Genomic DNA, 17,076 nt, shown 5'->3' on the forward strand with positions numbered 1-17,076 from the left:
TTTGTAAAACCAGACTTTACCTTAAATTATTAGTATGATTCTATGTAGTATATTGAGGCTGTATAGGACTTCTTTATTATGGAATGTATCAACCATTGTGATGTAATACAGTGCCACAATTATAAGACAGTGCTCATGGCTAATATTGTTATTAATCAGTATAATTTGTAAATTCTCTTTCAGGATGGCAGCAAATGTGGGTCCAACTACTTTGACCGTACTGAATAAATATATAAACAGTGATCTTCCCACCTCCAATACCACAGCCAAACTACGGTCATATAAATGGGCCTTTAACAAAACACTCTCCAGCCTCATCAGGTGGACAGAGAAGTTTCCACAGTTATTTGTGCTTCACTATATACAGGATTTAATAGTTAGCGGGTTTTATAGTTTGGTTTTCTTTTTGTAGGAAAAATGTCCTGAGATTCCTTGATCCGGAGCGAGACATCTCTATTTTGAAAGGCACACTGAAACCAGGAGATATCATCCACTATGTTTTTGACCGGCACAGCACCACAAACATCTCAGAGAATCTGTACCGCCTTTTGCCAACTGTTTCACCGATGAAGAACCAACACCACGCACGATGTGCCATTGTAGGAAACTCTGGGATTCTGATGAACAGCAACTGTGGGCCAGAGATCGACTCTCATGACTTTGTAATCAGGTATTCCTTCCCCCCATTCCTTTCCTACTGGACAACATAAGAGACATCAGGGTTGAATCTCACACATTTGATATGAACTATTAATTACATTAATCTTTTTTTTTTTCAACTTTGTATACCTTTTTTGGCTGTATGGCCTTTCACATCTTACAAAACTGACAAAATGTAGTTTCTACCGAAATCCTAGGTTTATTTTTGTAGCATGTTGAAAAATTACAGCTCATTTTAATGAAGAGAACATATTTAACCTGGGGGTGGGTGTTCCATAGCAAATATTGTCTTTTCCTTCTCACGCCATCGTGCAGATGAATTGTAGGAGGAAGAGCATCTGAGCATGTGTGAGGATTTAATATTGTGACCTGGCTCACTTGCTTGATGGGTGTGCACAGTAATAACTATAAGATGTCTTGTAAATCACTCAAAAGATGTTATCTGGTTTTATATAATGGCTGAGTGGATCCTTGTCATTTGATTGGTGGGTTGTATGTCACGTGACATGGATTATTCATATCATTTGCTGTTGTGTTTCATTGACCTTGCAATAGTTCTTTTTTAGTGTGCAATTTTGGTGCTATATGCAGTGGTGGGCACAGATAACCAAAAAGTTAGCTTTGATAACTGGTAATCAGGTAACTGAAAAGTTATCTTTTTTTAACGCTAAACTGATAAACTGCCTAAAAAATTATCGGAAGCTACAGATAACCAATAACTTTCAAATTTGCCTCAAATATGCTCTCAGCTACTAAGAAGCTGATTTTGAGTTTAAACACCGCCAAAGCTTCTAACAGAACCAATGGCGATCACAAACCCAAACAGCCAATGAGCCAGTGCTTCAGTCTTTGTGCGCTCTGCCCCCTGCTTTAGGGAAGCATCATTTACCCTGACAGGATACAGTGGTCCAGCGATGAGGCAGAGGTCTTAAAGTGGAAAGCAGGATTGAATTATGGTTTTGCTTTATAAATAAAATTATTCCGAATAGAATAACTACATTAATGTAAACTCTTAAAATGTACAAAGTGATATATAACACATATCTGTTAATTTTAAAATAATGCATTAATTCTGAAAATTTGAATATTAATGCACCAAAGGGATTATGGATTAACTAAGCCTCCGCTCATACTGATTGGTTGATTTGTTCATTCTATGTAAAAACCAACACAAGTGAATCAGTGTAACATCTGTTGCTGTTTACAAATAAATGTGCTTTTGTAAAATGTCATTTTTCATTTGTACAAAAAAAGAAAGAAATTTTTAAGATCCCGCTAGACATGCACACATGATGACATCACAACTCTATCCGGTTAGGGTGACAAGGTTTCTTTCAATAACAAGAACTGTCAAAAAACTTTCTCGTGTGTGGTTGGAATTGTGTGGTGAAAAGGAATCGCCGTTTGAAGGCTTGAATAACAAAGTTAGTCGCACAAAGAAATCAAATAATAGTGAAAACATGTTTGGTGTGGTATCATAACGCATCAATCAGTCGCTCCATGAGGCGCCATAACATCCGATCAGTTAGCAGCTCCGTGCGGTGTTATAGCAGATCAGTCAGTCGCTCCGTGTGGTGTTATAACAGATCAATCAGTCGCTCCGTGAGGTGTCATAACATCAAGCCTGGTTCACATGGCAAGATAATTAGGCCGATATTGGACCCGATCTTCCCCTTCCGACAATCTTAAGGACGCCCCGACAATCGTGATGATGCTAAATATAATCTTATCAAATATTCCTACCGTGTGTGGTGTGCTAAGAAGGACGTGAGGAGCTAAATGTAACATGCAGCCAATCAGAAAGCGAGGTGTCTGACCTGGGAATGTTCGTGTGTGAAATCTGTTTGTGTGTGTTGTTTTTACCATGTGGCTGACACCACACACTGTACAACTAAACCTGTCAGATCTATGATTTTTTTATCTCTATGTGTGTGGTCTCTCAGGTTTTGGAAACCTCCAGATAATTTTAAAATCCTGCGGTCGACAACACTGTGATATAACCGGTCGCCAGTAGATGGCAGTGTTCTATGCATTTTGACACCGGTTATATCACAATTTAACAGACTTTTCGGCTTTTGCAGAAGCAACCTGGGCTTCTTCTGGCATTGTTCCATCAAACAGACACAATAACAACATCTATAAACCCAGAGAATATATTCACGAGAGTTTTAGGCACAATATACAAAGTTTAATGCTGTTGTCCGTGTGGAGCCTGATCAGAGCATCTCAAATACATTTCTTCTGTTGTGAATGTACTGAGATACCCATAATGCACCTGGATACAGCATGTCCACACTAAAACCTTCAAAATTAGTGCATTACTTTAAAATTAAAACATATACACAAGATGCTGATTAGACACCATGATTAGTGCACAGGTGTGCCTTAGACTGCCCACAATAAAAGGCCACTCTGAAAGGTGCAGTTTTATCACACAGCACAATGCCACAGATGTCGCAAGATTTGAGGGAGCGTGCAATTGGCATGCTGACAGCAGGAATGTCAACCAGAGCTGTTGCTCGTGTATTGAATGTTCATTTCTCTACCATAAGCCGTCTCCAAAGGCGTTTCAGAGAATTTGGCAGTACATCCAACCAGCCTCACAACCGCAGACCACGTGTAACCACACCAGCCCAGGACCTCCACATCCAGCATGTTCACCTCCAAGATCGTCTGAGACCAGCCACTCGGACAGCTGCTGAAACAATCGGTTTGCATAACCAAAGAATTTCTGCACAAACTGTCAGAAACCGTCTCAGGGAAGCTCATCTGCATGCTTGTCGTCCTCATCGGGGTCTCGACCTGACTCCAGTTCGTCGTCGTAACCGACTTGAGTGGGCAAATGCTCACATTCGCTGGCGTTTGGCACGTTGGAGAGGTGTTCTCTTCACAGATGAATCCCGGTTCACACTGTCCAGGGCAGATGGCAGACAGCGTGTGTGGCGTCGTGTGGGTGAGCGGTTTTCTGATGTCAATGTTGTGGATTGAGTGGCCCATGGTGGCGGTGGGGTTATGGTATGGGCAGGCGTCTGTTATGGATGAAGAACACAGGTGCATTTTATTGATGGCATTTTGAATCTTGATCATTTTGGATCCTGAGGCCCATTGTTGTGCCATACATCCAAGAACATCACCTCATGTTGCAGCAGGATAATGCACGGCCCCATGTTGCAAGGATCTGTACACAATTCTTGGAAGCTGAAAAACGTCCCAGTTGTTGCATGGCTGGCATACTCACCGGACATGTCACCCATTGAGCATGTTTGGGATGCTCTGGACCAGCGTATACGACAGCGTGTACCAGTTCCTGCCAATATCCAGCAACTTCGCACAGCCATTGAAGAGGAGTGGACCAACATTCCACAGGCCACAATTAACAACCTGATCAACTCTATGCAAAGGAGATGTGTTGCACTGCATGAGGCAAATGGTTGTCACACCAGATACTGACTGGTATCCCCCCTAATAAAACAAAACTGCACCTTTCAGAGTGGCCTTTTATTGTGGGCAGTCTAAGGCACACCTGTGCACTAATCATGGTGTCTAATCAGCATCTTGATATGGCACACCTGTGAGGTGGGATGGATTATCACAGCAAAGGAGAAGTGCTCACTATCACAGATTTAAACTGGTTTGTGAACAATATTTGAGGGAAATGGTGATATTGTGTATGTGGAAAAAGTTTTAGATCTTTGAGTTCATCTCATACAAAATGGGAGCAAAACCAAAAGTGTTGCATTTATATTTTTGTTGAGTGTATCTGATATTTTCACTATAAGACTTCAGACGTGACGTTAATTTAAATAACTTGTCTGAAATTAGTTTGGTTAAAATGTTAATCATAAGTTAAAACTGTATGCTTCTGGGTGACTTGGGTGATATTGCAGTGTGTCAATATGGGGTAAAAAGAAATTAGTTTTTTTTCTTTTCTATGACCAGTTCTCCTTTGCTTGCAGAGGATAGAGTGGTTTCTTCTAGTAGTAGCTCTTCTCTGTTTGTAGAAGATAGAACTGCGCATCTACTACAAAAAGCTACGTCTGCAAAAATGTGAGCTGACTAAAAATGATCGGACCAAAATTTATCGGAATGTAATTGGTCCGATGATGGTTTTCAAAGTTATCTGAAAAGCTAATCCGATAATGAAAATATTATCTTTGATAATTAGCGGTTAGCAGAATAGCAGAACTCTGCCCACCACTGGCTATATGAAATTTGCTTATTGCGTGCCCCACCACTGTGTGCACTCACACTACTGGGGGCAGCGCTTAGCTAAACATAGCAGAGTTTGTTTTACTGGCGGACAACAATTTTAAGGAGCCAATTGATGCTACTACTTCTTCTAACACACAAAAAAACTATCCACTACGCTGTAAGCCGTCTGGAGGCATGAAGAGCTCTTGGGATGAAAAGGTGGATGAAATGCTGACATGATTTTTCGCTGGACTGAGGAACTATACAAAGTTTTTTTTTTTTTTTTTTTTTTTTTTTTTGGGGGGGGAAGTGCACAAAGTCAGTGCACGGCATCACGGACTAATTGTTTTTCCAAGCTGACTGAGAACAATTCTGGACTCCAATTTAAAGTTCATGTTGGGCTGTTGATGTCAAACACCAGTGGAACACCAAATGTAAGTCCCTTTTCTCTCTCACACACACACACACACACACATCTTCAACCACTGAGTCCAATTAAGGGTCACGGGGGCTGGAGCCTATCCCAGCAGTCATAGAGCGTGAGGCGGGATACACCCAGGATGCCAGTCTGTCGCAGGACCACAGTCCCTTTTCTGTTGTTTAAAAATTAGTAAAATATCAAATGACAAGGATCTATTTTAGCCATTATATAAAACACATAATGAATGTTTTTTCATTCTTTCAATAAAACGAATAATTAATTTGCCTCCTTGAATGGGTTCACCTCACAAATATTCATATTATTGAACTCATAAACATTCATTATTTGTATAACAAAAACATTGTTTTTACATTTAACGCACCTTGAACTTGCACAAATTTTGGCTCCACACTGCCGCGTAGTTCGTCATGCCAATGCGTGTCATTAGATGGTATGCACCATGATGCATAAATTTGATCCCCACAGTGGCACAGAATCTTGCGTGCCAATGAGTAAACTTATCACAAACTTGGTGTAAACTGTGCGCGCAATGACACGCACTGTTTGCGAATAGGTCACACAATGTTCACAGCTAGTTCATTCATGTGGTACAAGATTTATGCATGTCAGAAATTTTGAACATTTCAAAATCTTCTTTGCGCACTGGCACACAGCCACGCACAGTTCACGGACAGTTTACAACGGGTTTACTCATTAGCACACTAATTTACATGCCAGTGCAGGGATCAAATTTGTGCAAGTGTCAAGGCACCTTTGGAAGTATTTATTTCTCGCTAACTTTTACAAAATATATGAGAAACAGATTTACACAGAAACAAGCTGCTTCTGAGCTTTTAACGCCATCTTGGTTTATTTTGTTCGAGTGAGCAGCCAGCCAGCAGCCTGTCTTTACTTCAGTTGGCAGTTGCGGTGTCCTTCCCAGCATCCTCGCGCAGCTGGGGGGAAACCCTCACATGATCTATGATGTCACTACCAGATGTAGGTCATGATGTCTGATCGCTTGAATTTCAAACCATCAGAGGTCAAAATTCTAAATTGTTTCCAGACAGCACAAATTTTGATCATATTGGCAATATCATATTATGAATCCCTTATTTAAATGCTAATGACTAAAATTATTGTGGTGCCAAAGAAAATTATTTTTATGACTTAAATCTTAGAAAACCCATAAGCTTTACAGCTTTAATATGTATTTGCAGTAGTGCTCACACAGATGTATACAGTACTTTCACTATTTTCCCTATTTAAATCTGCTTTTTAATTATTTATCATTGAAAATTCAACTTTAAACACATAATAGGCATCTTTCACACAAGTAACGTCTGTGTCCCCATCTGCATATACCATATTCAGGCGTCTGAGGACCCAGAGTTGTGCATACATAGAGCATGAGATAGAGACAAAAAGTGAGATTGAAACAGAAATAGTGAAAGTGTGATAGAAATAGGAGATAAGGCAGAGCAATCGAGAGCAATACAGTAAATACAGACAGCGAGATATATGTAGAGACAGAGCAAAATAAATCCTGTTTATCAAATTAGTCTCAGTTTCAAACTGACGTTATTTTTTTGAAAGTGCAACTGATGTGAATGTTTTTTATGGTCATGCTCACAGCTGGTTTTTAATGAGTTAACACTGAAAGTAACCGCTTTACGAAATATTGGCCATTTTTCAAAGCTTTAATATTCACAAGGAATCCATCTTTTTAAACTCCACCTCCTCCCCAATGTCTCCATATAATGCTCTAATATGAGCCACAGCTGGCTCATATTGTTCAGAATATATAATATTGCAGCAGAGAATTAACCGTCAGATCCCCATTTCCCTGTTTGGGGGTTAACACACATAGCAGAAGACAAATGGTACCTATGGCAGTGAAAAACAGCAACAAACATGGCATGATGAAGATGAGGTAAATCATTATGAAAACAACAGTCATACAAGCATGCAAAGTTTGCCACACATTTACAGTGCATCCAAAAAGTATTCACAGCGCTTCACTTTTTCAACATTTTCTTATGTTACAGCGTTATTCCAAAATGAATTGAACTCATTTTTTCCCTCAAATGTCTGCTCACAACACCCCATAATGACAACATGAAAAAGAAATCACATGTATATAATGAATATTCACAGCGTTTGCTCAATACTTTGTTGATACACCTTTGGCAGCAATTACAACCTCAAGTCTTCTTGAATATGATGCCACAAGCTTGGAGCAGTTGTTTTTGAGCAGTTTTGTCCATTCCTCTTTGCAGCACCTCTCAAGCTCCATCAGGTTGGATGGGGAGTGTTGGTCCACAGCCATTTTCAGATCTCTCCAGAGAAGATCAATCGGATTCAGGTCTGGGTTCTGGCTGGGCACCAAGACTGAGTCTGACACCTGGCATTTATGCCAAAAAGTTCAATCTTTGTCTCATCACACCAGAGAATTTTGTTTCTCATGGTCTGAGAATCCTTCAGGTACCTTTTGGCAAACTCCATGTGGGCTGCCATGTGCCTTTTTATGAAGGAACGCCTTCTGTCTGGCCGCTCTACCATACAGGCCTGATTGGTGGATTGCTGCAGAGATGGTTGTCGTTCTGGAAGGTTCTCCTCTCTCCACAGAGGAATGCTGGAGCTCTGACAGAGTGACCATCGGGTTGTTGGTCACCTCCCTGACAAAGGCCCTTCTCCCCCGACTCTCAGTTTAGATGGATGGCGAGCTCTAGGAAGAGTCCTGGTGGATCCGAACTTTATCCATTTATGGATGGAGGCCACTGTGCTCATTGGGACCTTCAAAGCAGCAGAAATGTGTCTCTACCCTTACCCAGATTTGTGCTTTGAGACAATCCTGTCTCGGAGGTCTACAGACAATTCCTTTGACTTCGTGCTTGGTTTGTGCTCTGACATGCACTGTCAACTGTGGGACCTTATATGTAGACAGGTGTGTGCCTTTCAAAATCATGTCCAATTAACTGAATTTACCCCAGGTGGACTCCAATTAAGCTGTAGAAACATCTCAAAGATGATCAGTGGAAACAGGATACACCTGAGCTCAATTTTGAGCTTTATGGCAAAGGCTGTGAATACATGTGATTTCTTAGGTTTTTATTTTTAATAAATTTGCAAAAAATAAATTTGCAAAAAAAGTCTTTAAAAAAACTTCTTTCATGCTGTCATTAACAACCGAATCTACCTCACCCCCCCTTCACCCCTAGACAACAAACAACCCAACATACCGCCTCCCGTCTTTAGCACCTTAAAAGCACTGGCTTCTGTGCCCTCAGTGTTCACAATCACTGCCTTAAATGTTTACAGGCACTTTTTCAGCTGCACTTTATTCATATTTTTACATTTATATATATATATATATATATACGAGATCTGTTAGAAAAGTATCGGACCTTTTTATTTTTTGCAAAAACCTGATGGATTTGAATCACGTGTGCTTGCATGAGCCAACCTTGAACCTTCGTGCGCATGTGTGAATTTTTTCACGCCTGTCGATTGCATCATTTCCTGGTAAGCAACCTTTGAGTGGGACGTGTGTTGTGCTCTCGTCGGATTTTCATTGCAAAGAAAATGGCGGAACGACTGGAGCAGCACTGCATCAAATTTTGCCAGAAACTGGGCGACAGCCAGGTGGAAACCATTCGGATGATTCATACGGCTTTCTGTTACAATGCTATGGGCATCACACAGATTAAGGAGCGGTACAACCGGTTTACACGTCTGCACAACGGTGGAGAGCGAGCCACGCTCCGGTCGGCCATCAGCATGCTGAAATGACCAGATCATTTCCAAAGTGAACGCTGTGGTGATGCGGGACCGTCGTGTGACTATCTGAGAAATTGCGGAAGAGGTGGACATCAGCACTTTTTCAGTAGATTCCACTGAGACAGAAGATTTGGCCATGAAAAGAGTGGCGGTGAAATTTGTGCCGAAGCTGACGGCGGAGCAAAAGCACCTTCGTGTTGAAGTCTCACAGGACATGCTGGACTCCGAAAAATGATGCCCACCTCTTCTTAAAAATTTTATTACAGAGATTAGAGCATGCCATAGGTATTAAAGGCACTGCACTGCGGTGGTTTGAATCATATTTATCTAATAGATTACAATTTGTTCATGTAAATGGGGAATCTTCTTCACAGACTAAGGTTAATTATGGAGTTCCACAAGGTTCTGTGCTAGGACCAATTTTATTCACTTTATACATGTTTCCCTTAGGCAGTATTATTAGACGGCATTGCTTAAATTTTCATTGTTACGCAGATGATACCCAGCTTTATCTATCCATGAAGCCAGAGGACACACACCAATTAGCTAAACTGCAGGATTGTCTTACAGACATAAGGACATGGATGACCTCTAATTTCCTGCTTTTAAACTCAGATAAAACTGAAGTTATTGTACTTGGCCCCACAAATCTTAGAAACATGGTGTCTAACCAGATCCTTACTCTGGATGGCATTACCCTGACCTCTAGTAATACTGTGAGAAATCTTGGAGTCATTTTTGATCAGGATATGTCATTCAATGCGCATATTAAACAAATATGTAGGACTGCTTTTTTGCATTTGCGCAATATCTCTAAAATTAGAAAGGTCTTGTCTCAGAGTGATGCTGAAAAACTAATTCATGCATTTATTTCCTCTAGGCTGGACTATTGTAATTCATTATTATCAGGTTGTCCTAAAAGTTCCCTGAAAAGCCTTCAGTTAATTCAAAATGCTGCAGCTACAGTGCTAACAGGGACTAGAAGGAGAGAGCATATCTCACCCATATTGGCCTCTCTTCATTGGCTTCCTGTTAATTCTAGAATAGAATTTAAAATTCTTCTTCTTACTTATAAGGTTTTGAATAATCAGGTCCCATCTTATCTTAGGGACCTCATAGTACCATATCACCCCAATAGAGCGCTTCGCTCTCAGACTGCAGGCTTACTTGTAGTTCCTAGGGTTTATAAGAGTAGAATGGGAGGCAGAGCCTTCAGCTTTCAGGCTCCTCTCCTGTGGAACCAGCTCCCAATTCAGATCAGGGAGACAGAAACCGTCTCTACTTTTAAGATTAGGCTTAAAACTTTCCTTTTTGCTAAAGCTTATAGTTAGGGCTGGATCAGGTGACCCTGAACCATCCCTTAGTTATGTTGCTATAGACTTAGACTGCTGGGGGGTTCCCATGATGCACCACTCTGCATTTAATCATTAGTGATTGATCTCTGCTCCCCTCCACAGCATGTCTTTTTCCTGGTTCTCTCCCTCAGCCCCAGCCAGTCCCAGCAGAAGACTGCCCCTCCCTGAGCCTGGTTCTGCTGGAGGTTTCTTCCTGTTAAAAGGGAGTTTTTCCTTCCCACTGTTGCCAAGTGCTTGCTTACAGGGGGTCGTTTTGACCGTTGGGGTTTTTCCGTAATTATTGTATGGCCTTGCCTTACAATATAAGGTGCCTTGGGGCAACTGTTTGTTGTGATTTGGCGCTATATAAATAAAATTGATTTGATTTGATTTGATTCTACAATTTCTCGGATAGTCACACGACTGAAAAGCCACCGAAAGCCGTCTGAATCTTCCGAATGGTTTCCACCTGGCTGTCGCCCAGTTTCTGGCAAAATTTGATTCAGTAGCGCTGCTCCAGTCGTTCCGTCTTTTTCCTTGCAATGAAAATCCGCCAAGAGCACAACACACGTCCTCACACAAAGGCTGCTTACCAGCAAATGACGCAATCGACAGGCGTGAAAAAGTTCACGCATGCGCACGAAGGTTCAAGGTTGGCTCATGCAAGCACACGTGATTCAAATCCATCAGGTTTTTGCAAAAAATAAAAAGGTTCGATACTTTTCTAACAGTATCGGACCTAGTGTGTGTGTGTGTGTGTGTGTGTGTATATATATATATATATATATACATACACACACACACACACACACACACACACACAGTGGGGTGAAAAAGTATTTAGTCAGTCCCTGATTATCCTACTTAGAAAGATAAGAGAGGTCTGTAATTTTCATCACAGGTACACTTCAACCGTGAGAGACAAAATGAGAAAAGAAATTCCAGGAATTCACATTGTAGGATTTTTTACAAATTTATTTGTAAATTATGGTAGAAAATAAGTATTTGGTCAACCACAAACAAGCAAGATTTCTGGCTCTCACAGACCTGTAACGTCTTCTTTAAGAAACTCTTCTGTCCTCCACCTGTTACCTGTATTAATGGCATCTGTTGGAACTCGTCATCTGTATAAAAGACACCTGTCCACAGCCTCAAACAGTCAGACTCCAAACTCAACCATGGCCAAGACCAAACAGCTGTCGAAGGACACCAGGAAGAAAATCGTGGATGTGCACCAGGCTGGGAAGAGTGAATCTACAATTGTCAAGCAGGTTGGTCTGAATAAATCAACTGTGGGAGCAATTGTAAGAAAATAGAAGACATACAAGACCGTTGATAATCTCCCTCGATCGGGGGCTCCACGCAAGATCTCATCCCGTGGGGTCAAAATGATCATGAGAACGATGAACAAAAATCCCAGAACTACACGGAGGGACCTGATGAATGACCTGCAGAGAGCTGGGACCAAAGTAACAAAGGCTACACACTACGCAGAGAGGGACTCAAATCCTGTAGTGCCAGGCGTGTCCCTCTGCTTAAGCCAGTACGTGTCCAGGCCTGTCTGAAGTTTGTCAGAGAGCATATTTATGATCCAGAAGAGGATTGGGAGAATATCATGTGGTCAGATGAAACCAAAATGGAACATTTTGGTAAAAACTCAACTCGTCGTGTCCCTTGTGATCTTGTTCTTCTCGATCTCTTCCTCTTTTAAACAATATTTTGTGGTGTACAGTAGCTCTGCGGGAGCATCCCCAATTTCATTGTACCACCCCTGGTACAATGACAATAAAGACTATTCTGTTCTATTCAATAAATCTGTGTGGTGATGCGGATGTGCAGAGCAGAGCACAGCAGGGAAAGAGGCTTATTTTAGACAATACTATTACAGAATCTCTGCATAAAAAACTCAGCTGTGAATGTCAATTTTTTGGTGTTGTCGGGTTGATTGTCTTCTGTAAGTGTAGCCAGCTCCATGTGTGAAAAACGACAACACAGTACAGAGCATCCCCGCTGTGAAGCATGTTGGTGAGAGCATCATCTTGCAGGGATGGTTCTCTGCTGCACCCTGTGGGAGGCATTAGAGTAACATGAGCGCAGCATATCCGTGACAGTCCTGGATGAGAGCCTCATCCAGCCTGATTGACGTTGAGCAATTTTGCTGAGAAGAACATGGGGAATTTGCACAGTCCGGAGGAGAGCCTCATCCAGCCTGATTGACATTGAGAAATTTTGCTGAGAAGAACATGGGGAATTTGCACAGTCCAGATGTGCAAAGCTGATAGAAACCTACGTACAAGGACTGAAGGCCATTACATCCTCTGGGGATGCAAAAACAAAAAACTAACTTGGGAAGGATGAATATGCAATTTCATATTTTGTGTTTTATGTCTGTGTTTAATTTCTATTCTTTTGCAGAAGTTTGTTTAATTTCGAGAATAACCCTGTTGTGTCTGATGATTTGCGGATGTTCATGGTTATACAGGCGTAAAATGAGCTAAAAAGGAGTTTTTGCGACGGATATTTGCGACCGTATAACAATATGAATGTCCGCAAATCATCAGACACAAGGGGGTTATTCCCATTCTCATCCAATTCCATCGTTTGCATAGTTTATGTTAGACTTACCATGAGGCAGCATCACTCCAACAGCGGTCAGGGCGTGGAGTAATCCATCAAATGTGAAAATCCATCAAATGTTCCACATCAACATTTGATGTGAAAATCCATCAAATGCTCCACATCAATTCCTCCGCAGGGTGGCTGGGCGCTCCCTTAGAGATAGGGTGAGGAGCTCGGTCACTCGGGAGGAGCTCGGAGTTGAACCGCTGCTCCTCCCCGTCGAAAGGAGTCAGTTGAGGTGGCTCGGGCATCTTTTCCGGATGCCCCCTGCACGTCCCATTGGGAGGAGGCCCCGGGGAAGACCCAGGACACACTGGAGGGACTACATCTCTCGGCTGGCTTGGGAACGCCTTGGGGTTCCCACGGAGGAGCTGGGGGAGGTGTGTGTGGATCGGGAGGTCTGGGCGGCTTTGCTTGAGCTGCTGCCCCCGCGACCCGACTCCGAATAAAGCGGAAGAAAATGGATGGATGAATGTTCCACATCAATACTTTCATATAGAATCTTAAATTCACCCATTTCAGCAACAGCAGTGGACTTTCTCTCGCTCTCAACTAACAGCGCCATTATGACATCTGTGTAGCAGCGTGCACAGCCGGTGTCCTGTCGACTTGTGTGTCTCGTCACAGAAATCGAAAGTTCCGCGTCCCGACAATATTGCACATGCGTGTGCATGCGTAGTTGCGTGGAGGGCTGGCCTGTCGACAGGAATGCCATCTTGTCAGAACACCGGTCAGGGCACGCAGTAATACATCCAAATGTGAAACGGTCTAATATTTTGCCACCGTTACTCCAATATTATATGGTCTGAAATCTCACATGATTAACCAGTCAGATTTGTGTAAAAAATTAGAATTTGAGATTATACTGCAAAATTTGCAACAGTCCTAGACAATGAAAATATATATTTATTTTCTTTTTACAGGCACTGTCTTTGGAAAAAAAGCATGCAATACGCTGAAAAGCATCCTCTCAGAAGTCAGTGATGTTTAAGTTATGATTACTGAAGCAGGTAGTAGAGATCTGTCACTGAGCTGACTGGTCTTTGTTCTGATTGGTCTTGTCCCTTTTATTTTGTCATTTGGATTCTGATACAGTATGTGTGTGTGTATCTCATGTTTTGATTGTGCTGGTAAGCTTACTGCTGGGAAATGGCCACATTTTCTCAACTCTGGCTACATTATATTGAGGTCATGGTGAGGCAGTAAGGCTGAGGACAGACAACAGTGACATTTTAGGAGACTGAACAGTTTACTTTGCCATTCAGAACTCTGACAGAGCAATAATGCATCAGCTAAATATCGTTCTGTGCACGAAAAGTGGGTAGTTATTGTTTGAAACAATTATTACAGGATAATTATCTGTACTAGCATGTTGAAGACAGACGTAATGTGATATTTGTCTCCCCCTGCAGGTGTAACCTGGCACCAGTGGAGGAGTACTCTCAGGATGTGGGTTCACTGACTAACTTGGTGACCATGAATCCATCAGTGGTGCAGCGAGCCTTTCAGGACCTGGTTAATGAAGAGTGGAGGGAGCGTTTCGTGAAGCGGCTACAGAACCTCAATGGCAGCGTGCTGTGGATACCGGCGTTCATGGCTAAAGGCGGAGAGGAGCGCGTGGAGTGGGCCCTTCATCTCATTCTGCGTCACACTGTACATGTACGAACTGCCTTTCCATCGCTGCGCCTTCTCCATGCTGTCAGAGGGTAAGTGCAGCTCAAGTGCACAGTGCAAATTAATATCTACTACTATGAGCAGCAGGTTTGTTATCATGTCCCAAAGGTTCTTGAAATGGTGGAGCAATATCTCCACCTGGTGGACATTTACCATTAATGCAGGTACAATAGAATTTCAGCAAGTGCTTGCGTAATGCCACGTTCACACCGGGCGCAATCAGACTCTACAAATTCGCGGGGTCACGTGGCGACAGACGCACCTCCTTCGCCTGGTGTGTCGCTCTGCTTGGGTGGACTTTCTCTGCGAAAATTCGCCCCGGTGCGTCATCAAATAGGAGGAGCTTCCATTCCGCTCGGCGTCAAGTCATCATGACGGACCTTGATCACACGGAGCGAGTTGTTGTGAAAAGCTCCCAATACAGAGATTATCATTATTTGCTGCAGGAGCTGCGTCTGGATGACTGCCGCTTTCAGCGGTCCTTCCGCCTCTGCGGGACCCAGTTTGAGGACCAACTGTCCCATTCACGTGCGCACATGTAAACAATAAAAAAAAAAAGAAACGCCGCTGCTTGCTGCAGCTCACTCTTCCCCCAAAAAACTCTGTCATAATTGTATTTAGAAACCAGTCACCATTTGCTTTATTATACATCTGTGTAGTTAATAAGTAAAATAATCTCCATGGATGATTCCCTTGCACGCGCACGTAAAATAAAAATAAAAAGAAACTCCGCTCCCCCTGCTGTGGTGCTGCTGCTCGCTCCAAAAACTCTCTCATAATTGTGAAATAAAGGACAAAAGAGACATAAGTCCTGCTCACAGGCTGCTACCAGAGACAGGACATGTTCACATCTTCAGTCAAACTCCAGACATCTCCACGTCACTACATATCCAGTCCCTGATTGGTCATTGCGGCGCGAAGAGACAAAAAAGTTCAGATTTTTCAACTTGGGGAGGAGGGCAACACGACGTGACGCGACGCGACGCAATATCGCGCTACAAACGCGCAAAACGCTCAAAATCGTTTCTCTCGCGTTGCTTCACTCGCGTCCATCGCGTCGCACTGCTGGGACACTGACGTTACGGGAACTGCGCCAACGATGAGGATCGGTCCTGACAAAAAGCAAAACAGAATTCGGACATATTGAAGTTGTCGTCACGATTCGTTCACATTTTTCGAACAATTTGAACATTATGACGAAGTGCCAGCTACAGGAACAAAGCTGAACGACGGTTAAACGATGTCTCCGAAAGTCAACGTAAGTCCAGATTTCTTGTTTCGTTTTGGCTTCGGTGTCCTTCAGTAGTGCCATGTGACCTGGGCTTAACAAGTAATTTTATCCCCTTTTATGTGATTTTTACTCATTTCTGGAATGTCACTGTTACCCACAGTCTTAAAAGAAAAAGCAGCAGCTATGGAGTGGGTAACAAGTACTGCTGTCTCTTTATAAACGGGGAGGCTGAGGTGCAACAGTTTCACAGGGTCGGACTCACATGCACTAAATGTGCATATGCAGAAATTTCATGCACTAAATGTGCATACAGGGCCATACATCGTGTAAAAAAGGGACATTAAAAAAATTAGGCCTCAGGGGGAGTATTGCTTTTTTCCCTCTGCACAAGACACCATTAAGACACATTAATGTGTAAAAAAAAAAACTTAATTTAGGACACCTTTTAATATGACAACTGTGAGCAGCATAATGAAGCGATGGCAGCACAGCACAGGCATCTATTTTTACAGAGCTCTAAAGCTGAGCAGCAGGAGCTGTCGATGTGAGAAAGCTGCCCTGTTACACTTCACATCCTCAACTAAATCATCATTCAACATGTGTTTTTGCCGCACATTCCAAATTTAAATGAATGCTGATTGATCATGCTGTTCATGGATCTGGATCATCAGTTTATCTGTGATCTTTAATAATTGGTTGTTCAGTAGTTTTCGATTACTTGTGCTAACGCTTTCCACATAGACATGAGTTTGCAGTGAATCAAGATATATGAAAAGTTTTTGAAGAAAATAAGGATGACTTTGTTGCATTTTATGTTTTGTTGAATGAATCGAGAAAGGCTGATATTATAGGTGATCACCTCTGTTTACTGGTTGGTTTGTTTGCATGTGTACAGAATGACTCAAAGAGAATATCATTTCCAGAGCGCTAGTCCTCGATTCACGGTTGATGTTATTACATTTTGAGCCAATATTTCAAGAATTTATGACATCACAAAACTTTCAGCATACATGACCCAAAGAGAGAGGTCTGTGGTCACTGGAGTGGTCTAGGGTGTCTTATTTGAAAGCCTCTGGCTGTGTTCTTTCCTCCCTCAGGGGCCACTTGAACAATCTGCCAAACAAAATAAAACTAGTGTTCATAAGAACTATGTACAGCCTTTGAGC

The 17,076-nt window shown here is 42.2% G+C and overlaps 1 protein-coding gene across 1 annotated transcript in view; it reads left to right on the plus strand.

The window, feature by feature from the left end:
- The window catches only part of st8sia2 (ST8 alpha-N-acetyl-neuraminide alpha-2,8-sialyltransferase 2), a 54,045-nt gene that overhangs the window by 21,586 nt on the left and 15,383 nt on the right, over positions 1-17,076 (plus strand). Inside the window, exons 3-5 of the mRNA XM_034176541.1 lie at positions 184-321; positions 413-670; positions 14,418-14,711. Coding sequence (XP_034032432.1) covers positions 184-321; positions 413-670; positions 14,418-14,711 — 690 coding nt within the window. The remainder of the gene's footprint in view (positions 1-183; positions 322-412; positions 671-14,417; positions 14,712-17,076) is intronic.

The sequence above is a fragment of the Thalassophryne amazonica genome, chromosome 8 (genome assembly GCF_902500255.1).
Source record: "Thalassophryne amazonica chromosome 8, fThaAma1.1, whole genome shotgun sequence".
Taxonomy (NCBI): domain Eukaryota; kingdom Metazoa; phylum Chordata; class Actinopteri; order Batrachoidiformes; family Batrachoididae; genus Thalassophryne; species Thalassophryne amazonica.